The sequence below is a fragment of the Balaenoptera physalus genome, assembly GCF_965194825.1.
Source record: "Balaenoptera physalus genome assembly, chromosome: 15".
NCBI lineage: Eukaryota > Metazoa > Chordata > Mammalia > Artiodactyla > Balaenopteridae > Balaenoptera > Balaenoptera physalus.
The window spans coordinates 73738329-73762737 of NC_138894.1; the positions used below are offsets into that span (position 1 = coordinate 73738329).

The following is a 24409-nucleotide window of genomic DNA, read 5'->3' on the forward strand; positions in this document are numbered from 1 at the left end:
TCTACCAATGGACACAAGTTGTTTCCATGTCTTGGTTATTGTAAATAATGCTGCAATGAACATGGGGGTGCAGATATCCTTTCAAGTTAGTGCTTTTGTTTTCTGCCAATAAATACCCAGAAGTAGAATTACCAGATCATATGGTAGTTCTATTTTTAATTTTGGGGGAACCTCCATACTGTTTTCCATAGCGGCTATACCAATGTACATTCCTACCAACAATGCACAAGGGTTCCCTTTTCTCTATAGCCTCACCAACAGTTGTTATTGCTCAGCTTTTTGACAGTAGCCATTCTACCAGGTGTGATGTTGTATCTCATAGTTTTGATTTGCATTTTCCTGATGATTAGTGCTGTTGAGCACCTTTTCATGCACCTGTTGGCCATTTGTATGTCACCTTTGGAAAAATGTCCATTGATCTCCTCTGACCATTTTTTAATTGGATTGTTATTTTGCTGTTGAGTTGTTTGAGTTCTTCATATATTTTGGATATTAACCCTTTGTCAGATATATGATTTGCAAATATTTTCTCCCATTCCATAGGTTGCCTTTTCATCTTGTTGACGGTTTCCTCTGTTGTGCAGAAGATTTTCAGTTTGATATAGTACCACTTATCTTTGCTTTTGTTTCCTTTGCTTTTGGTACCAAATCCAAAAAATCATCACCAGGACCAATGTCAAGGAGATTGCCACCTATTTTTTCTTCTAGGATTTTTAAGGTTTCAGGTCTTATGTTCAGGTCATTAATCCATTTTTAGTTAATTTTTGTGTACAGTGCAATATAGTAGTCCAGTTTTCACAACAAACACCATTTGTTGAAAAGACTATCCCTTCTTTATTGTATACTCTTGGCTCTTTTGTCAAAAATTAATTGACCATATATGTGTGGGTTTATTTCTGGGCTCTGTATTCCTTTGTACTGATCTATGTGTCTGTTTTTATGCCAATGCCATACTGTTCTGATTACTACAGTTTTGTAACTAGTCTGAAATCAGGGAGCATTATATCTCTAGCTTTGTTCTTCTTTCTCCAGACTGCTTTGGCTATTCTGAGTCTTTGTGGTTTCATACAAATTTTAGGACTGTTTGTTCTATTTCTATCAAAAAATGCCATTGGAATTTTGATAGGGATAGCACTGGATCTGTAGATTGCTTTGGACAGTATGGACTTTTAAACAATACTAATTCTTCCAATCCATGAGCACAGAATATCTTTCCTTTCAGATATGAGCACAAATATCTTATTTGTCTACTTCAGCTTCTTTCATTGGTACTGTATAATTTTCAGGGTACAAGTATTTCACCTCCTTTATTCCTATTTTATTCTCTGGTGCCATTGTAAATGGGATTGTTTTCTTAATTCCTCTTTCTGATTAGTTTGTTATTAGTATATAGCAACACAACAGGTTTTTGTATATTAATTTTATATTGTGCAACCTCACTGAATTCATTTATTAGTTCTAACAGTTTTTTGCTGGAGTCTTCATAGTTTTCTATATAATATCACGTCATTTGCAAATAGTGATGGTTTTACTTCTTTTTTTCCAATTTGGATGCTATGTCTGTAATCTATCTAATTTTGCCTAATTGCTCTGGCTAGAACTTCCAATATAATGTTGAATAAGAGTGGAGCGCATGGGCATCCTTGTCTTATTCCTGAACTTAGAAAAGAAGCTTTCAGCTTTCCATCACCATTAAGTCTGATGTTAGCTGTGGGCCTCTCATATATGGCCTTTAATATATTGAAATACATTCCCTTCATACCCACCTTGCTGGAAGTTTTAATATCAATGGATGTTAAGTTTTGTCAAATGCTGTGTTGTTGTTGCATCTATGGAGATGATCAGACAATTTTTATCCTTCCTTTTGTCAATGCAGTATATCTCATTGAATGACTTGCAGATGTTGAACAATTTTTGCATCCCTAGGATAAATCCCACTTGATCATGGTGTATTATCTTTTTAGTGTACTGCTGAATTTGGTTTGCTAATATTTTGTTGAGGATTTTTACATCTATGTTCATCAGGGATACTGACCTCTAATTTTCTTTTCTTGTGGCATCTTTGTTTGGTTTTGGTATCGGGGTAATGCTGGCCTCATAAAAGGACTTTCGAAGTGTTCCCTCCTCTTCTATTTTTTGTTTCCTTCTTCTTTTCTTGGCCGCACCGTGTGGCATGTGGGATCTTAGTTCCCCGACCAGGGATCGAACCTGTGCCCCCTGCATTGGAAACACAGAGTCTTAACCACTGGATTACCAGGGAAGTCCCATCTTCTATTTTTTGGAAGAGATTGAGAAGGATTAGTATTAGTTCTTTAAATGCTGGGTAAAATTCACCACTGAAGCCATCTGGTTCTGGACTTTTGTTTGTTGGGGGTTTTATGATTACTGATTCAGTCTCCTTACTAGTAATGGGTCTGTTCAGACTTTCTATTTCTTCATGATTCCTAGGTCATATGTTTCTAGGAATTTATCCATTTCTTTCAGGTTGTCCAATTTACTGGCATATAATTGTTCATAGCAATCTCCCATGATTCTTCATATTTCTGTGGTATCAGTTGTACATCTACCCTTTTACTTCTGCTTTATTTATCTGTGTCCTCTTTTTTTCTTGGTGAATCTAACTAAAGCGTCATCAGTTTCCTTTATCTCGTCAAAAAACCAACTTAGTTTCACTGATCTTTCCTATTGTCTTTTTAGTTTCTCTTTCATTTATTTCTTTCCTTCTAACTTTTGTTATTTCCTTCCTTCTAACTTAGGGCCTTATTTAGTCTTCTTTTTCTAGTTCCTTGAGGTATAAAGAGAGGCTGTTTATTGAAGTCCCCTCTTAGAATTACTTCCGCTGCATCCCATAAGTTTTGGTGTGTTGTATTTCTATTTCCATTTGTTTCAAGGTATTTTTTGATTTCTCTTTTGATTTCTTCTTTGACCCACTGGTTGTTCAGTAGTATGTTATTTAATCTCCACATACTTGAGTTTTCCAGATTTTTTTTTTCTTGTAACTGATTTCTAGTTTCATAACATTATGATCAGAAAAGATTCCTTGACATGATTTCAACCTTCTTAAATGTAATAAAACTTGTTTTGAGGCCTAACATATGATCTATCCTGGAGAATATTCCATGTGAACCTGAGAAAAATGTGCATTTTGTTGCTTTGGGATACAATGTTCTATATACGTCTATTAAACTATATGTCAGACCAACTGGACTTAAGGCCAATGTTTCCTTATTGATTTTCTGTCTGGATGATCATCCATTGATGAAAATGGGATATTAAAGTCCTCTACTATTACTGAATTGCTATTCTCCCTTTAGGTTTGTTAACATTTGTTTATGTATTGAGGTGCTCCTTTGTTAGGTGCATAAATGTTTACATATGTTATATACTCTTGTTTGATTGACCCCTTCATCATTATATAATGACCTTCTTTGTCTTTTATCACAGACTTTGTCTTAAAGTCTATTTTGTCTGATATGAAATACAGCTAACTCAGCTTTCTTTTGGTTTCCATTTGCATGGAATATCTTTTTCCATCCCTTCACTTTCAGTCTGTGTGTGTCCTTAGACCTGAGGTAGGTCTCTTATAGACACCATAAAGATAGGTCTTGGTTTTTTTTAATCCATCAGCCACTTTTGTCTTCTGATTGAAGAATTTAATCCATTTACATTTAAAGAAATTACTGATAGCTATGTACTTACTGCCATTTGGCTAATTGTTTTGTGGCTGCTTTGTAATTCCTTTGTTCCTTTCTTCCTCTCTTGCTCTCTTCCTTTGTGATTTTCTGTAGTGGTGGGCTTAGATTCCTTTTTCTCTATCATTTGTGCATCCGCTACAGTTTTTTCCTTTGTGGTTACCATGAGACATAAAATAACGTGTAACAGTTGTTTTAAGTTGATAACAACTTAAGTTGAGACACATTCTAAGGCTGTACATTTTTACTACTCCCCTACCATGTTATGTTTTTGAGGTCACAATTTACATCTTTTTATCTTCTGTATCCCTTAAAAATTATTGTAGCTATAGTTATTTTTAATACTTTTGTCTTTTAAACTTTATTCTAGCTTTAGAAGTGATTAACCCACAACCTTTACAACATTATTCTGAATTTTACTATATATTTATATTTACCAAGGATATTTATACATTCATGTTTCCCAGTTCTAATTAGCACTTTTTCTTTTCAGCTTAAAGAAGTCCCTTTAACATTTCTTTGTAAGGCCATTCTAGAGGAGATGGACTCCTTGAGCTTTTGCTTGTCCACAAACCTCTCTATCTCTCCTTCATTTCTGAAGGACAACTTTGCCAGATACAGTTTTCTTGACTGGCAGTTTTTTTCTTTCAGCACTTTGAATATAGCATGCTACTCCCGTCTGGTCTGCAAAGGTTCTTCTGAAAAATATGCTGATAATCTTATGGGGGTTCCCTTGTATGTAACAAGTTGTTTTCCTCTTGCTGCTTTGAAAATGCTCTTCATATCTTTAAATTTTGACACTTTAACACATTATTGACTGGAGACATAATAATACATCTTTTGTTACCTGAATGTTACTGAAAGGAGACATATCAGTACGTTTTTAGAGAGTGATACAATTAACATCACTGTGCAAAGTTGTTAGAGCTTAAAATTGATCAAGGGTTCATTATACAACTTGTGATTGTCAGTATCATTCACATTTTTCTCCGTTAGGTCTTTGTTCCAACCTTGTGTATATTATAAACGTAAAATTTTCAAAAATGATGTATTGCAAAATTCTGAGTGAAGAAGAATTTTTCAGTGAATTCTATGCAGATACTTTCTTTGATTGTCTGAGTGACATATATACTAGTGTCTCAGAAGATAGTTCTTCAGAATATAGTTCTGATTCAGACGATGTGAATATTAGACCAACAAAAAGACAAAAAACCTTAGTGATTGATTCTGATACAGAAAGTGAAAATGAAACTCAGTGCTAGAGAATTCTCCTTTGCTTCTATACTAGAGTGGATTGAAGACAACATTTCATGAAAATTAGAAGACTTTACAGGTGTGTCAGTTGTAACTACTGAATGTAATAACCCACAAAGTGTTAGTGAAATAACAATTTTTGGCTGACCAAAATAGAAATCACTGGCCACAGGCATTAATTTTTGCAAAAATACCCCATCAATAATGAGTTAATTATGTGTCTTGGTGTGAGGCTCTTTAAGTTCATCTTATTTGGAATTCTCTGGGCTTCCTGGATCTGGATATCTGTTTCCTTCCCCAGGCTGAGGTACTTTTTGGCCATTGTGTCTTCAAATAAGTTTTTGCCCCCTTTTCTCTTCTTCTGGGACCTCTATAATGTAAATGCAGGACCACTTGATGTTGTCCCATAATTCCCTTAAGTTATTGTCAATGTTTTCCATTTTTTATGTTGCTGCTTTGATTGGTTATGTTCTACTGCCCTGTCTTCAAGTTCACTGACCCTTTCTACTGCTTAAACTGTTAAACCCTCTGTTTTCAGTTCAGTTATTGTATTCTTCAGCTCTGTGACTTCTTTCTTATATTTTCTATCTCTTTGTTAAACTTCTCATGCATTCTTCTCCTGAGCCCAATGAGCATCTTTAGGACTGTAATTTTGACCTCTTTACCACCAGGTTAATTACTCGTCTCCAGTTCATTAACATCTTTTCCTAAAGTTTTATCTTGTTCTGTAATTTGGAATATATTCCTCTGTTTCTTAATTTCCCTTGACTCTCTGTGTTGGTTTCTATGCATTAGATATAATACCCACCTCTCCCAGGCTTGTAGGAGTGTCCTCCTATAGGAGATGAACCTTATCATTCAACCCTGCTCTAGTTCTTGGTTGTCTCTTAAACCTTTGTGATTTAAGAGACATTTTGTTTGTCCAAGCAGCCTACTTTATTTTTAGTGGCTCCCAGTAGTTGAGGATGGATATGCCAATGTGGGGGGAGGATCTCAGCACCCTGATTCAGGCCAATTGGAAGTCAAACCCTCAGGCAGCAGCTTTTAAAGTATGCAAATATAGTTCTTTCAGGAGAAGACTTGGAGATGGGTTCTTTTGTCCGCTCCCTCCATGCTAAATAAGCTCTAGAGTAATGGTTGGCTCTAAGAATTGTTTCTTTATTTGCTACTGTCCCATTGACCTCCCCCCTCCCCCCAAACACAAGCCCACTGGCTACAAGAGCCAGGTTATCAAGGGATGTGTTTTCTGGGTGACAGCCACAAAAGTCAGAGTGCCAGACAAGTATACAAGCTCCTTTCTCGGAGACACTGGTGACCAAAGGTGGGCCAGAGGGAGAGTGATATCCCCACCCCCAAGGTCTCTAGATTACAGTCTACCCTTAGATGTGTGTTTAATTAGAAGCCTGCCCCTCCGGCCACAGCAAGGAACATAAGCAAACAGCCGTCTTTCACAGAAAGACTGGGGGCTTTTCATTCAGCTGCCTCTGCACTGGGTCCTGGAGTATAGCCACATAAGTGTGCAGGGCCCTTTAAAAACTATTTCTCAGTTTGCTGTATCCTATGGGTCTCCACTGGCTTTCAAAGCTAGATGTTTTGAAGGCTCATCTCTCAGGTGCAGGTGTTAAAAGTTGGGGTGCTAGATGTGGGATTCAAAACCTCCACTCCTGAGAAGTTGGGGTGCTAGATGTGGGATTCAAAACCTCCACTCCTGAGGGAGATGCTCAGAGTTGTCAGATTCCTCCTGATTGTGGGTCGCCCTGTGTTCCTGGCTGCACTAGTCTGGAGCAGTTTCTGTCTGGCTGAACAGGGAGGTGGGAGGAAACAAGTGTGTCTTGTTTCAAATACCACAGATTCTCATTGTTCTTGACGAGTCTTGGTATAAATTTTCTTGAATAAATGTTTCTTCATTTGCTGTGTGTCCTTCAGACCATTTCTGGAGATTTTAAATGACTCTTACTTCAGAATTTTCACCAGTTTTACTGGGAAGTGGGTCTACAGAGCTCCTCATACTATCATGTTGGAACTGCCTTTCCAGTCATCTTTTTTTTTTATGAACTATTTTTTTAAAAATAAATTTATTTATTCATTTATTTTTGGCTGTGTTGGGTCTTTGTTGATGCATGCAGGCTTTTTCTAGTTGCAGCAAGTGGAGGCTACTCTGTTGCAGTGCACGGGCTTCTCATTTCAGTGGCTTCTCTTGTTGTGGAGCATGGGCTCTAGGCATGTGGGCTTCAGTAGTTGTAGCATGCAGTTTTAGGAGTTGTGGCTGCGGGCTCTAGAGCGCAGGCTCACTAGCTGTTGCTCATAGGCTTAGTTGCTCCACGGCATGTGGGATCTTCCCAGACCAGGGATCGAACTCGTGTCCCCTGCAGTGGCAGGCAGATTCTTAACCACTGTGCACCCAGGGAAGTCCTCCAGTTGTCTTGTATTTTTTTATTTATTTATTTTTAAAATAAATTTATTTTTATTTATTTACTTTTGGCTGTGTTGGGTCTTCGCTGCTGCGCACAGGCTTTCTCTAGTTGCGGCGAGTGGGCTTCTCGTTGCGGTGGGCTGTTGCGAAGCACAGGCTCTAGGTGGGTGGGCTTCAGTAGTTGTGGTGCACAGGCTCAGTAGTTGTGGTGCAAGGGCTTAGTTGCTCTGCAGCATGTGGGATCTTCCCGGACCAGGGCTCAAACCCATGTCCCCTGCATTGGCAGGCGGATTCTTAACCACTGCGCCATCCAGGGAATTCTCAGTCATCTTTTACGCCCAAGATTCTTCTTGGGTTGTACTTTTAAATATCACCCTTGTGATATTTAAGTTACATTGTTTTGACTGTCTTTTTTAGAGGCTCCAATTAAACAGATGTTAGAACTCCTCTAACTAGGTTCCATTTCAATTACTTTCTCTCTGACAATTTTTTTTCTTTTTTTCTCCTTTTCATTCTCTATTTTCTTTTGGTTTTTTAAAAATTGTGTTGGAGTATACTTGATTTGCAATGTTGTGCTAGATTCAAGTGTGCAGCAAAGTGATTCAGTTATACATATACATATGTTCATTCTTTTTCAGATTCTTTTCCCTTATAGGTTATTATAAAATATTGAGTATAGTTCTCTGTGCTATACAGTAGGTCCTTGTTGGTTATCTATCTTACATATAGTAGTTTGTGTGTGTTAATCACAAGCTCCTGATTTATCCTTCCCCATCCCCCACATTTCCCCTTTGCTAACCTTGTTTTCGACATCTGTAAGTCTGTTTCTGGTCTGTAAATAACTTCATTTGTATAATTTTTTAAGATTCTACATGTAAATGATATCATATGATATTTGTCTTTCTCTGTCTGACTTACTTCACGTAGAATGATACTCTCTAGGTCCATCCATGTTGCTGCAAATGGCATTATTTCATTCTTTTTTATGGCTGAGTAATATTCCATTGTATATATGTACCACATCTTCTTTATCCATTCCTCTGTCAATGGACATTTAGGTTGCTTCCATGTCTTGGCTACTATGAACACTGAGGTGCCTGTATCTTTTCAGAATATGGTTTTCTCTGGATATATGCCCAGGAGTGGGATTGCTGGATGATATGGTAGTTCTATTTTTACTGTTTTAAGGACCCTCCATACTGTTGTCCATAGTGGATGTACCAATTTACATTCCCACCAACAGTGCAGGAGGATTCCCTTTTCTCCACAGCCTCTCCATCATTTATTGTTTGTAGACTTTTTGATGATGGCCATTCTGATTGGTGTGACGTGATATCTCATTGTAGTTTTGATTTGCATTTCTCTAATAATTAGTGATGTTGGGCATCTTTTCATGTGCCTCTTGGCCATGTGTATGTCTTCTTTGGAGAAATATCTATTTAGGTCTTCTTCCCATTTTTTGATTGGGTTGTTTGTTTATGGATATTGAGCTGCATGAGCTGTCTGTAAATTTTGGAGATTAATCCCTTGTCGGTCGCATTGTTTGCAAATATTTTCTCCCATGCTGTGGGGTGTCTTTTTGTTTCGTTTATGGTTTCCTCTGCTGTGAAAAAGCTTTTGAGTTTAATTAGGTCCCATTAGTTTATTTTTGTTTTTATTTCCATTACCCTAGCAGATGGATTGAAAAAGATCTTGCTGTGTTTTATGTCAAAGAGTGTTCTTCCTATGTTTTCCTCTAAGAGTTTTATAGTATCACATCTTATATTTAGGTCTTTGATTCATTTTGAGTTTATTTTTGTGTCTGGCATTAGAGAATGTTCTAGTTTCATTCTTTTACATGTAGTTGTCCAGTTTTACCAGCACCACTTATTGAAGAAACTGACTTTTCTTCATTGTATAGTCTTGCCTCCTTTGTCATAGATTAATTGACCATAGATGTGTGGGTTTATTTCTGGGCTTTCCATGCTGTTCCATTGATGTATATATCTGTTTTTGTGCCAGTACCATACTGTTTTGATGACTGTAGCTTTGTAGTATAATCTAGGGTCAGGGAGTGTGGTTCCTCCATCTCTGTTTTTCTTTCTCAAGATTGCTCTGGCTATTCGAGGTCTTTTGTATTTCCATACAAATTAAAAAAAATTTTTTGTTCTAGTTCTGTGGAAAATGCCATTGATAATTTACTAGGGATTGCACTGAATCTGTAGATTGTCTTGGGTAGAATAGTCATTTTGACACTATTGATTCTGGTAGCATCTTTAGGATTCTCTACGTATAGTACCATGTCATCTGCAAACAGCGACAGTTTTACTACTTTTCCAATCTGGATTTCTTTTATTTCTTTTTCTTCTCTGATTGCTGTGGCTAGGACTTCCAAGACTATGTTGAATAAAAGTGGCAAGAGTGTGGGAATTCCACGGTGGTCCAGGGGTTAGGACTTGGCGCTTTCACTGCTGTGGCCAAGGTTCAATCCCTGGCCGGGGAACTAAGATCCCACGAGCTGCATGGCAAGGCCAACAAAAAAAAGTGGCTGAGAGTAGACATTCTTGTCCTGTTCTTCATCTTAGAGGAAATGCTTTCAGCTTTTCACTGCTGAGGCATTTTCTGTTTTCTTGTATTGCTCTTTATTTTCATTTTACTCTATTTTCCTCTTGGATATTTCATAATTCGCTCTTCATTTCTGACATGATTTTGCCTTTTTGTTCTTTTTTTTCCTTGAATTCAATTGACTTATATTTCTCCTTGTTTTCTTGTCTATTACTGTTCATTGTATTTCTCACTCAAAAGTATCTTTTTTTTAATATCCCCAATTGCTTAGTTAATGATAATTCATTCAGTTTGGACTGTTGTGTTATGGTGTACATTTTTTGGCTTTTTGGTTTTTCAGTTCTGCCCTCCACTTAAAAGTTTCTTTTATGAATTTAAAAAGCTTTTATGGTTATTGGGTTTTGCTGTATAATTTTGGGGGTGGGGTAAGCAAAGACTGTTATTTCTTGCTTCTCTTTTTATTCCTGCAGGATTTTTAATTTCCTTGTTTTCCTTCACTACCACACTTCTAAGGGAAGCTAGCCCTTCTCTATATATCTGATTCTCCCTCAGAAGCAATACTTCTCTGAGGCATCTTCAGGTCCCACTGTCTTTCTAATCAATCACTTCCTTGTATCGTGTGCTGTGAACTACTATGTCCAGACCTGTGTTCAGTATTTTGGCATTTAGCATTAGACTTTAATTTTTCTGGGGATGCTTTTGTTTGTGCTTCCTCTAAGTTTTCCATGCCTCTCTACTCTCTTTACTCTTAAGAGTAAAGTCTCTTACCACTCTCAGAACCCACAGGTTTGCAATGATGGGAGGGTAGAAAGAACTCTTTTAGACTTTCTCTACTTAATACCAGAACCTTCTAAATGCCTTCTTTGTCTACTGGTCATGCTGAAGAGATGAGTGATGTGGTTTTACTTCCTCTGCTTGTTGATTGGATGATTTTTGTTTTTTGTTTTTTTAAAGATGAGGAAGATCAGGCAGCTGCCATTGTCCTCCAAAAACCATTGTAAGAAGGCTCTTAATTATGGATTCAATCTCTTTATTAGACATGAAGCTGTTTTAATTTATTTTTCATTTGTTTTCATTATTATCAGATTTTGTCAGTTGTATTTTTCTGAATGTAATTTGTTGATTTCATATATATTTTCAAGCTCATTCACATAATGTTCTTAATATTCTGTTACTTTATTTTATGTAGAATCAGGAATGATAAACAAGACATTATCATTCTTGATCAGTCTTCTTAGGAATGTGGCAGTTTTTTAAAATACTAAAATATCTTTGACATTTCTGCCATCAAGAGGTGAAGTCTATGCGCCCTCCCCTAGACTCTTTGAGGACAGTGATGGCTTCCACCAATAATGTACTGTAGATGTGATGCTATATGAATTCTGGGGCTAGGTCATAAAATGCCTTGCAGCTTCCTGCTGGTTCTATGGGGATGTTTGCTCTAGGGAAAGTCAGTTGCCATTTAAGGAATCTGACTATCCTGAGACCACAATACTGTTCAAGTGACAAAGAGAAAGATAAAACTATTAGCATGAAGGCAACTAAAACACAAACATGCAGTACTTCTTACTAGTCTATCCTGAGGACAATGCCTGCCCTTTGCCCTCACAAATCCTACACAATTTCAGTACACTGATAGGCACATGGTTTAGAGAGCAAAGAATTCAAGTAAGAAATATTACATAGGAAACCAAAGAAGTACAGGTTTAATGGATGAGGCTGTCAGGGAGTATAGTGGGTGCTTCATCCACTCATATGTGAATAACTGGTTTGAATATATTTTTAGTCTGTTCCTCACCCCTACTTCACATTACAGAGTGGAGATCAATTAAGATTTAACATGCAATGTTGAAATATCCCTACTTATCCACCACTCAGTGAACATGCTGCTTTCCTAACTATGGAAAATAAACATTTCTAGGAATTTTAATATTATAGTATACAACAGGGACAGTGAAAAGTCTTTAAAAAAAAAAAAAAAAGTGATGGATTAGGTAAGTTCAGAAAACACCAGCACCTGGTATAACGCTTGGAACCAATGGTTATTCAATTACTATTCAATTATTAGATAAATGTGAATGAATCAGTTCCTTTCAAGTACCTTATCAGCACAGACCACTTTCTGGTCTAAATTACCACAAGTATGACATGTAATAAAAAGTTACTGAACTATTAATTCATATTCTTCAAATTTTTGGCTCTGGGACCATATCTACTTCCTTGTGAATAGTTTATTCTCTTTCAACATAAGATGTTTCCGAAAAAGGATTAAAATAATTTATTATCCCCTAAGGAAAAAAAAAAAAAACTGGTGATTGTTTTTGGCTAGGGAGGGAAAAAAGTGGAAATGGCTTTAATACTTAAGTGAAGTTTAGTAAGTTATTCTGTAGTTTTAGAGTGAGTACATCATATATAAAATAAATGAACAACTTATAATAATTTGTGAATAACCTACCAAATCCTGGAACACTTTTGAGAGTGGCTTTGAGGCAAATTTTCTCTAATCTGAGGTAGCTATATCTCATCAGACAATTCCACAGGAACATCCAGTCCATTCTTGTCCGATGATTCATGATAATGACACTTCTTTCTCCAGGAACAAATGCATCACCTGTTATAATCACTTTTACACCAAACATGGTCTCCAGCAATGCCTACAGAAAAAACAATACAGATATTTAACAATTTAAAGTTATGATTTCCCATAGGTAAATTTTATCATGTCCTATAAATAAATCTGATTTCTAATAAGTCAAAAGCATGTTATTCTTGCTTCTATAACAAATTAAGAAAAAGAAGTTAATCTGGAAGAACATGACAGCACTGTTTCTATTTTCAGTTCTACTAATTTAAGTTTCTGGCAGTTCCCTAATTTAAAAATGCTAACTTTCATTGAAATCTTCAAGATGGATTATTAAGACAAAAAGAAAAAGTACAAAAGGCATACAAAAAGTTTCCACTGTGTAATTTTTTCAGGTTAAAGAAAGATATATAAAAGATTTTTAAATTTTTTAATAAAAAGAATAGTCAAGAAATTTAATACTGAACATAAGACTGAGGGAACAGAGAGTCAAATTTTTCATTTTATACCTTTCTGTACTAAGATTTTTTTTTAAACAAATACACGTATCTGTTTATTTTTTAAATATATAAAGAATGTATATTTACTAAAGTGCTGCAGCCCCAGTACCTACAATAGTACTTGGCACACAGAAGATCAAATATTTGCCAAATTTGCTTAATTAACTTTTCTGATGGCCAGGCATAAAGTATATATGAAATATTTAGAAGAAAATAAATTACAGACTGAAGTTCTTGAAAGAACCATAACATATTAAGAAGCCCTGATTACTGATTTCAATGCCCATTTAAATTTTTGAATAATTTACAGGTAACAAATTTACTAGTTAATAAATATTTGACTAATGGAGAGAAAACTGGTCCACAGCAGATAAAAGACAAGAAAATCGGAAGTTCTCTGGCAATATTATGAAAACTTTGATCAAAGTATAGCAAAGAAACTGTGGTACAGTTATGCAATGGAATAAGATACAACAATGAAAACCAATGAACCACGGATACCTACAGCAACATGGACAACATACAAGCATGATGTTGAGAGAAAAAAACCAAACAAGAATATATACATTAAGTGTCCACATATAAATCTTTCTGAAACAGACAGTAACTAAGATATCTACAGATAAATATACAGATGGTAAAAATACAAGTGGTAAAATTAAAAAGAAAAGCAAGGAAATAACTATCTTACAAGTCAGGACAGTAGCTACTTCTACTAAATAGGAGGGTGTTGCGACTGGGAAGCTAGGTGGCTTGCTGACAATTTCCTACTTCTTGATTTGGCTGATAGTTACACTTTAAAATTATTAAAGTGCCTTTATGTTTTATTAATTTTTCAGTGTATTTCCAAAAAGACCTTTTTTAAAAAAAGTATGATACAAAAGAACAATAGGACCTCAAATAGGACCAAGAAAAAAACAGGTTAAAAGGAATATTAGCTTTAAAAAAAAGATATGTTTGTTATTATGTCCACAGTATTTCAGAGTCAGAGGGTTAAGATGTAAAACATGATCATTTGGGCTAAAGTAGCTACAAAATGCCTGCGGTTTTCGTCAAATTTTCAAAAGCGTCCATAACCACTCAAATAGTTATAATCTCCACCCCCACTCCAAAGTCTGGGAAGTTAAGTTCCAATGTAGAAGAGAATTCAGAATGGAGAGGATCGGGGAGGAGCCCTCTAGACTTGGACCCACAGCAAAAAATAACCATTTTTCCACTTACAAGTGTAAAGGGCTGTCAACTACCAAAGTGAATCACTGAATTATATGTCTTGGCCCAGATGACATGTCTGAAGTCACCATCCAAGGTTAGTTTAGATCAGCCCCACTCTGCATTCCAAATATGATATATTTTTCAGATTTTGCAAAGAACTGAAATGCAAGAAACCCTTCCTTTCACTGGTAGAAAGAGGCAGCTGACTACTAATTGTATGTTGTACTATAGAAAACAGTTAAAAATCTTAAGCCTATAATTCCCAAACACCAACTCTAACCTTACATGTGTAATTTCTAATACATGTTTCCTATGAATCCCAAAATAATCGTTAGCCTTTCGTCATAGTAAATATCAAAATAAAAAATCCTAGACTGTAGAGGAGCATATCATGAAGTATTCTCCTCCCTGCCATCCAGCACTCTATCAGAATGTGACTGAAAGTTATATATAATCTTCTGGGCAGCCTAGATCTCTAGTTCACATTAATCATTTTTAATACCAGATAAGACATACCTAGTCAACATTATTTACAGCTCCTACAAAAGCAGAATAACAAATACACTACAGAAATAAAGTTGTAATGCCTATAAAGAACTCCAGAATTCAAATAATCCAGATCAAAAACTGTTTAAAAGAAAAAAAGACACTATTCTCATATTTGTTCTGTTTCTAGTACAGAAGATAACAGTTTTAGCAGTAAGAAACTAATCTTATAAATTTTTATAATGTTTTATGTCTTAAACTGAACCAAGAGTGATAATTCTCATGACTTTTAACTGGTCAAAGAGCTCACCTAGAATTAGAAATACAGAAGTAATTTCTGAGGATCTTTTATATACCACTATTTACTACCTCCAAGTGTGTATGAAAACAAAGATGAATGGGTCCCCTCATGATCACAGAGACTCAGTTTTGCCATCATGCCCCATGTTCCTATTTATTACTCCAGTGGATCTTTACTTAGTCTGATGTAAGAATGATCTATGACGTTCCTCATCTCCAAGTCTGCTTTGGCTTTTGAGACTCAGCTTAGGCCCGGCTCCTCAAATCCTTAGCTATTTAAGGACGCGCAATCCCAAGTCATTCATCAATCCCAAATCATTCATCAAAGACTGAGACCCCCTTTCTTAAGAGCAGCAGTCTAGACAGAAATTATATTCAGTAATCTATGTTTGTTGAACACCTGTTGTGTTCTAGGACAGGAATGGAGTCAGCAAGCTGTGGAAGAGACATATGTCCTAGATGGGGAGTTAGGGGAGTTAGAAAATGACTGCTGAATTCCTACGACATGATTTATGGTGAAAGGACAGAACTCCAAGTAGTTCTAATAATCTCAGTAATTAGCTAACAAACACTGTTGGAAAGACTCAGAATTTTCAGAAGCAAAAACTGCTCTGGGCACAAGCAAAGTTTGACCTGACAGTATTGATTATGCTGAACAGAACCATCCAAAAATTAAATGAACAAGGACATGTACTCATCATTACAAAAATGTTCCAAGGGAGACTGAATTGCAGACTAGAAGTACTTTGCAGACTTCAGGAAAGGATTCTCAGACACACAGGTAAGTTAGACTAGGTGACCTCTAAGTCTCATCTAACTCTAAAATTCTAAATGATTTTATTGTGGTACCTCATTTAACAGAAAATGTGCCAGTTAAAAATAGATAAGAAAAATCTTGCCAATGAAATCATTTTAATGAACAGGAGAAGCTTACAAAAGAAAAGATCATTTGTGACCATTTCTGTGAAGCAATAATTAGTCTAAATGCATTTACCCTAATTTATTTTTAGTGAAAAATGATTTTTAACTGGTTGGGATTGCTTAAAATAAAGTACACCTATGGGGAGAGAAAGCTAAATTCCTTCTGAATAAAAAATGATCTGTTGTACTATTTTCTTCAAAATAAAAACTCCATTAGCACCTTATGAAGGTATGAAATAAAAGATTATAAAAGACACCCTGACAGTTTTTCTTCCATTTCTTTTAACAGAGGTGTTCACTTTCTCAAAACTAGAACATCAACCTTCTATAACCTTGCTACAAGGGATTCAACTTCTATAAATTTGTAACTGAAAGACTCTCTGCTCGATATGCCACTACTGGTGAGCAAGGCAGTGAGTTAAAAAGTTGAGTAACAGAAGTGTTTGCAAATATATACCAATTTAACACTACAATGGTGGTTGAATCTTGCCTATATGATAAGGTCTGAAGACAGGCAATAAGGCAAAAGTCAGGAATAGCTGAAATTACCCTTGAATATTTCATAGGAAAGTACCTACAAGAGACCAGCACACATCAGTAAGACCAGCTCAGCCTGTTTTTTCTGAATGTTGGACCAGATTTCTCCAACTGACCCTCAGATGAAATTATTGGTTTGCATATTGTTTCAAACACAAGAATCATATTCACCACCGGACCACTCACATTTCAAACATTCAGTCTCATCTCTCCACTCTCCCCATATCCACCCTAGAACACGTAATTGAAGCTGTAGAAGGTAAATAGATACATGACATAATTCTGCTGTAACAGTACTGGTACTAGTAGTAACAGCAGTAGGAGCAGCTATGGCAGACTTTGTCCAGTTAATTTGTCCATTTCTTCCAGAGTAATAGATTTTAATTGTGTACATGGCTGTCAGAAAAAAGACTACACTTCCCAGATTCTGTTACAGCTTTTAGCTGTTCTCACCAATGGGGTGAGCAAGAGAGATTATGTACCACTTGTAATTCACTGGTCTAAAGGGAAAGAACTTGCTCTGGACTTCCTTCCCTCCCCACTTCCTGCTGAGTGGGGCAAAGAAGGGGTAGTGAACAGTCTTGACCATATAGAAGAGGATATTATGCCAGGCTGGGTGAAAGGAATCGATGTCCTTGAGTGACATCAGGGAACAAAGCTAACCTGTCAACCTGGACTTGAGGGTGAATAAAGTTCTGTCTTTTTCCAGCCACTATGTTTTGAACTTTCTTTGATAATGTAGTTTAGCCTACCCCCTAAAACTTTTATAGTAGCAAACATTTACTACTTACTTTGGAAAGGCTATATTCATTATCTCATCTAGTCATCACAATAACTCTCTGTGGTAGGCGGTATTAGAACTCCTTTATTTATTTATTTATTTTTAAACAGATGAAGGAAGAGAAGTTTAGAGAGGCTAAGTAGTTTAGCCAAGTTCAAATGACTAGAAAGTGGGAAGGCCAACAGTGAAACAAAAAGTCTGTGTCTAATACCTGTACGAATAAGCAGTCTGCTTATATTGGGTTTCCAAAGAAATTAGATTGATTAGACCCTGGAAAGCATAAACAATTGCAATGATTTCTACCAATGTAGTAACTCAAGAAAATCCTCAGAACTCTTAAGGTTTTGGTAGAGAGATTCAGCCAAAAACATGTAATTTATAATCAAAAAATCATACACTGTGGAATATTTATCACATTAAAGAAAACGAAGTAGCAGCAACATATGACTGTTATTAAAAAAAAATCATTTACCTCTAAATGTTTGCTTTAGAATCAGATACACATTGCTGACTCTGGAATGGATCTCAAAAGATCATCTACTCCAATTTCCTTATTGTACAGATGATGAAATAAAAACCTTAAAGTTATGTAAATGACTTGAAAATTTATAACTTTCAAAACAAAATGTCTCTGATTTTATAATAACTATAAATAGAATTATTTAACAGTTTGTAGATGACTTATTAGAAATAGGTACTTGTGATGGTTAATTTTATGTAACTGAACAATATGCTTATTTCACTTAATATAAATATTTCATGGAGAAATGCTTTATAAATAAATGAGTAATGGTATTAAAACAATACCACAAAATGAATATTTTCTATTAAATCATATGTTTGACAGCTGCAACAAAGCACTGGGCTTCTTATCTTTAAAGATGATTTAAAAATCTAACTCTAAAAAGTCATGGCCTGGAACGTCAACTTCTGTCCTCTAACAAAGGAAGTAGTCTTTCAATCAAATGAAAGCCAGAAAAGAAACTAGTCAAGTTGTGTAAATCTACAACTAGGAAAGACAGTTTAGGTAGAGAACTATTATCTCCACAAGGACAGAGGTCATAAGCTAGGATGGGAGACACTTAAGAGTTAATAAGTTAATAATAAATAAATGAGTGTACAGGGATCCTGCTGCTAACTTTTTCAATAAACACAAGTTACAACACAAAACATCCTTCTATTAAGAGAAAGAAATTTTGCCTGACAGATAAGGAGGATACATACTAATAATGTAGGAATTATGCAAATATTCAATGCAAAGTATTTCCTATAGGAAAAATAAAAGAAGAGGATGAGGGCCCTAACAGAGTAAATGGCACCACACTTAACTACCCAGTTGACTTACAGGAAAATATAGTCATTATAATTACAACTTGAGGAATCTCAAGAAAGTAGTGAAACCAATAAAAGAACCCAATGTAAGTTCTAGAACTTTACAGTATTTTAAATCGAAATCCACTGTGTAAACAAAACACAGATTAGAGATGGCAAAAGAGAGGGTCAGTGAACTTGGTGACCTGTGTAACAATCTAAGCAATCTAACATACATATAATTGTGGACACAAAAGGATAAAAGAGAGTAAACGGGGCAGAAAAAAATATGTAAAGAAATAATGGCCCCAAATTTCCCAATTTGGACAAAAACAAAGCTGCAGATCTAAGCCGTCCAATGGAACATGGCAAAATAAAGAAAACTATACCTAGGCATATCATAATCAAACTGCTAAAAAACAAAGAGAAATCTTTAAAGCAGCCAGAGGAAAATGACACATTACATAAAGGGAAGCAACAACATGTATGATAGCTAACTTTTTATCAAAAACAACGGAGAACTTCAAGAGGAACATAAGACAGGGGAACTTCAAAGTGGGGGGTGGGGGGCCCCGCAGGGTGAGTCACCCCAGAAATGCCAGCAACATTAGCCTTCAAAAATGGAGGTAAACTTAACTTTTAATTAAATAAAAACAGAATCCATCTACAGGAGCCCTCACTACAAGAAAAGCTTAAGGAAGTTCTTCAGGCTGATGCGAAATGTCACTAGATAGAAACTGTACCATACAGGAAGAATAAAGAACACTGTGGGACTTCCCTGGTGGCGCAGTGGTTAAGAATCCGCCTGCCAATGCAGGGGACACGGGTTCGATCCCTGCTCCAGGAAGATCCCACATGCTGCAGGGCAGCTAAGCCCGTGCGCCACAACTACTGAGCCTGCGCTCCGTAACTACTGGGCCCACACATCACAACTACTGAAACCTGTGCACCTAGAGCCTGTGCTCCACAACAAAAGGAGCCACCACAGTGAGAAGCCCACGCACCACAACAAAAGGTAGCCTCGGCTCGCCACAACTAGAGAAAGCCTGCGCATAGCAATGAAGACCCAACGCAGCCAAAAAACAAAAAAACACTGTAAATGGATGATATTTAGATAAAACACTGTTCTATGGAGTTTACTGTGTAAGTAGATGCAATATGACAATAACAGCACAAAGAATGTGAGAACAAATGCACCACACTGTTACAAGGCTCTTACATTTTATAGGTAGTAAAATTACTCTAGGCGGACTGTGACACACTACGTAATCCCTAAAGGCATGATTTTATAACATTTATAAAAATATAAACACACACACACACATATATATATATAAATTTTTCTTTCAACAAATAGAAGAGAGAATACTGCACAATTCTTGATACTAAAGTTTGAGCTAGTTTGACCCTGAAACTTCTTTATGTTTGTCCACTCATCCAACGAGTATTTACTAATATGCTCCTTGTTCCAGGTATTTCAGCAACCTATGTCTTTGGTTTCTCTAGAAAAAGAAAAGGCTTCTATGACTATTTCTTGTCAATTTTCATCTTCCACTGCAACAGAATCATCTCACTAATGAAACTGACTTTATTACGAGTTGTTGGTTTCTCAGATTTTCTCCCCCCCCCCCCCCACAAAGTCAGGTATTCCCTGGCTTGAAAAGAACTCCAAACCTTCTTCTTTAGAAACAATCATGAGGTGCCAATGAGTTTCTTACCACCTGGAATGGTTAAGGTGCCAGGTGACTCTGACCAACCCTTGAAGGTTTTCTTATCACCTAAAGCTCTAATGGCAGCAGACAAACTGGGTTTAATCTCAACTCTGTTTAAATAATTTGCTTATGCATGTGAACTTGGGCAAATTATTTTCTCAAAACTTCCATTTCCTCTTCTGTAAAATGGGGATGATGGTGGCACCTAAAATGTGGCTGTCTTATTAAAGCACTTAGCATAACATCTGCCACATAAGTGGTCAATAGCTATGATCATCATTACCCTTGGGTTTTTAGTTTGATTTTTCCTTTTAACAAAACCTCCTAATTCTTCTCCTTATATCTGAATTAAATATGCCATACCTTTCCACAGGTATTTATCTACCAGTAGGTTACAATCCCTTTAGTTTGTGCCTGTAGAAAAATCAGCTGTAAGTACAAATAGAGAAAAGAAAATGAGAAGAAGGAGGAGACTACTTTTAGTTTAACAATATCACATTTCATAAAACAGATCGCCTGAATAAAATATTTTTAATTAACCTTGTAACAAGGGAGGAATATAATCTGTAAAATTATTCATCACAGGATTTCTTTTTAAAATACGAGAAGAAGGAGAGTGCACTGTAAACAATTTATTAAAATTCAATTTACAGGGAACTTTTGAGAAACGTCTACTCTACCAAGGTAGGTACTCCCCCACCAACCACTGTTTGTTTCTGGAAATCTTTCCCTATCAACCTCCACCTGAGGGGTCTATAGCATCAGCATTGATACTTTCCTCTCTACAAACACAACAATGGCAGTCTGCCTGAGGGGAAAAAGACAACTCATTCAAAAGAAACAGGTAGAGAAGACCCTTCAACAAGCGAAGGAAGAGAATTCCCTCCTTCTTCTCCTTTTCAGGTATTATACTCACCACCTCCACCAAGACAGGTCAATAAACCCAGTAAAATTAAGTTCCAGGTGTTGCTCAGGGAAAAGAAGGAACAGAACACTCTCAGGAAATATGACCCATTCAAGGTAAAGGAGGCTGCTTGCACAACACTTCATTTTTGGAGAAGGCACTGCTCTTAAGCAACAACAAAAGGCTGAAACCGGTTCAGTGCCAGAGAAGGGAGAAGTATAGACTGGAAACCTATAAGGAGTAACCAGCTCTCAGGGTCAGAGGGACATGTGCTCAGAGCAGTATGCACAGACCTCGTAGCAAATATCTGGCTGATCCAAGAATTTACTATACGTTTTGTATGCACTTTTACCTCACACGTTTTCAACCTAGCCCCCAGACAGAAAATCACTTCATTCCTAAATTCTGTGGTTACTGGGGAGACTTGATCACATCAATGTCACAAGTTTTAAAAAGTCTGTTATCTGAATCTTAATTTTTGTCATTTTATAAAATAAATGGAGGAGGTGGAGACAAGATGGCGAAGTACAAGGACATGAGCACACTTCTTCTTACAAAAACACCAAAACCACAACTAACTGCTGAACAATCATCGACCAAAAAAAAACACTCGAACCTACCAAGAAAGATATCCTACATCTAAAGACAAAGAAGCGACACTGAGACAGTAGAACGGGCGGAAACACGATAAAATCAAATCCCATACGTGCCGGGTGGGCAACCCACAAACTGGAAAATAATTATACCACAGAAGTTCTCTCACAGGAGTGAAAATTCTGAGCCCCACATCAGGCTTCCCAGCCTGTGGGTCTCGCAACAGGAGAAGGAGCCCCCAGAGAATCCAGCTTTGAAGGCCAGCAGGGTTTGAAAGGAGGGATTCCACAAGGTTGGGGGAAACAGAAATTCCACTCTTGGAGGGCTCACACAAGGTCTCGTGTGCACCAGGACCCAGGGAAAAAAGCAGTGACCTCATAAGAGCCTGGGCCAGACCTACCTGCTGGTATTGGAGGGTCTCCTGCAAAGGAGGGGAGACACTGTGACTCACCGGGGGTACCAAAACACTGGTGGTGATAGTTCTGGGGAGTACTCATTGACGTGAGCCCTCCTGGAGGCTGCCATTTTCTGACCAAGGCCTGGCCCTACCCAACAGCCTGTAGGCTCCAGTGATGGGACGCCTTAAGCCAAACAAACAACAGGGGGAGGACACAGCCCCACCCATCAGGAGACAGGCTACTTAAAGTCTTCCTGAGCACACAGCTGCCAGATAAACACACCCCCTGACACAGACCTGCCCACCAGAAGGACAAGACACAGCTCCACCCACCAGTGCGCAGGAACCAGTCAATCCCACCCAGAAACCTGCATAAGCCTCTCAGATAGCATCATCCACCAGGGGGCAGACAGCAGAAGCAAGAAAACTACATCCCTGCAGCCTGCAGAATGAAAACTGCAATCACAGAAAGTTAGACAAAGTGGGATGAGAGAGGAGTATGTCCCAGATGAAGGAACAAGATAAAATCCCAGAAGAAAAACAAAATGAAGTGGAGATAGGCAACCTACCTGAAAAGAATTCAGAGTAATGATAGTAAAGATGATCCAAGATCTCAGAAAAAGAATGGAGGCACAGATCTAGACGATGCAAGAAATATTTAACAAAGACCTAGGAGAAATAAAGAATAAACAGAGATGAAAAATAACTGAAATAAAAAATACACTACAAGGAATCCATAGCAGGATAAGTGAGGCAGAATAACAGATAAATGAGCTGGAAGACAGACTGGTGGAAATGACTGCCGTGGAACAGAATAAAGAAAAAGGAATAAAAAGAAATGAGGACAGATGAGGACAGTCTAAAAGTCCTCTGGGACAATATTAAATGCACCAACATTCGCATTATAGGGATCCCAGAAGGAGAAGAGAAAGAGCCTGAGAAAATATTTGAATAGATAATAGCTGAAAACTTCCCTAACATGGGAAAGGAAACAGTCACCCAAGTCCAGGAAGCACAAAGATAAGCCCAAGGAGGAACACATAGTAATCAAACTGACAAAAATTAAAGGCAAAAAATATAAAAAGCAACAAGAGAAAAGCAACAAATAACATACAAGGGAACTCCTGTAAGGTTATCAGCTGATTTTTCAGCAGAAACTCTTCAGGTCACAAGGGAATGACATGATATACAATATTTTAAGTGATGAAAGGGAAGACCCTACAACCAAGAATACTCTACCCAACAAGGCTCTCAGTCAGATTCAACAGAGAAATCAAAAGCTTTACAGACAAACAAAAGCTAAGAGAATTCAGCAACACCAGACCACCTTTGCAACAAATGCTAAAGGAACCTCTCTAGCTGGAAAAGAAAAAGCTACAACTAGAAACAAGAAGATTATGAATGGAAAACCTCACCGGTAAAGGCAAACATGAAGTAAAGGTAGGAAATCATCCACACACAAATATGATATCAAACCCAGCAATCATGAGAAGATGACAGTACAAATACAGGTTATTGAAAATGCATTTGAAATTGAAAGACTAGCAAATTAAAACAATCCTTTTTATATATAAAGTGCTATTCAAAACCTCGTGGTAAACACAAACCAAAAATCTACAATAGGTACGCACACAAAAAAGAAAAAGGAATCCAAACACAACACTAAAATTAGTCATAAAATCCTAAAAGAGAACAAAAGAGGAAGGGATGAAAAAAGACCTACAAAAACAAATAACAAAATTGCAGTAAGAACACACATATTGATAATTACCTTAAACTTAAATGGATTAAATACCTCAACCAAAAGACTGTCAAAAATTAAATACAAAGAAAAAATATTAAAAGCAACAAGGGAAAAGCAACAAATAACATACATGGGAATCCCCATAAGGTTATCAGGTGATTTTTCAGCAGAAACTATGCAGGCCAGAAGGGAGTGGCAGGATATGTTTAAAGTGATGAAAGGGAAAAACCTACAACCAAGATTACTCTACCCAGCAAGGATCGCATTCAGATTCAACAGAGAAATCAAAAGCTTTACAGACAAGCAAAAGCTAAGAGAATTAATAAGCACCACCAAACCAGCTTTACAACAAATGCTAAAGGAACATCTCTAGGCAAGTAACACAAGAGAAGAAAAAGACCTACAAAGACAAACCCAAAACAATAAAGAAAATGGTAATAGGAACATATAGATAACTACCTTAAATGTAAATGGATTAAATGCTCCAACCAAAAGACAAAGGCTGAATGGATACAAAAACAAGACC

At 36.8% G+C, this 24409-nt stretch overlaps 1 protein-coding gene across 8 annotated transcripts in view; it reads right to left on the reverse strand.

The window, feature by feature from the left end:
* Positions 1 to 24409, reverse strand: part of LCLAT1 (lysocardiolipin acyltransferase 1) — a 261860-nt gene that overhangs the window by 102783 nt on the left and 134668 nt on the right. For 6 of the 8 annotated variants that reach the window (XM_082426157.1, XM_082426159.1, XM_082426160.1 and 3 more), the window contains one exon: positions 12359 to 12557. In XM_082426157.1, the coding sequence (XP_082282283.1) occupies positions 12359 to 12557 (199 nt within the window). The other 2 variants (XM_082426163.1, XM_082426162.1) reach the window with 2 other exon arrangements.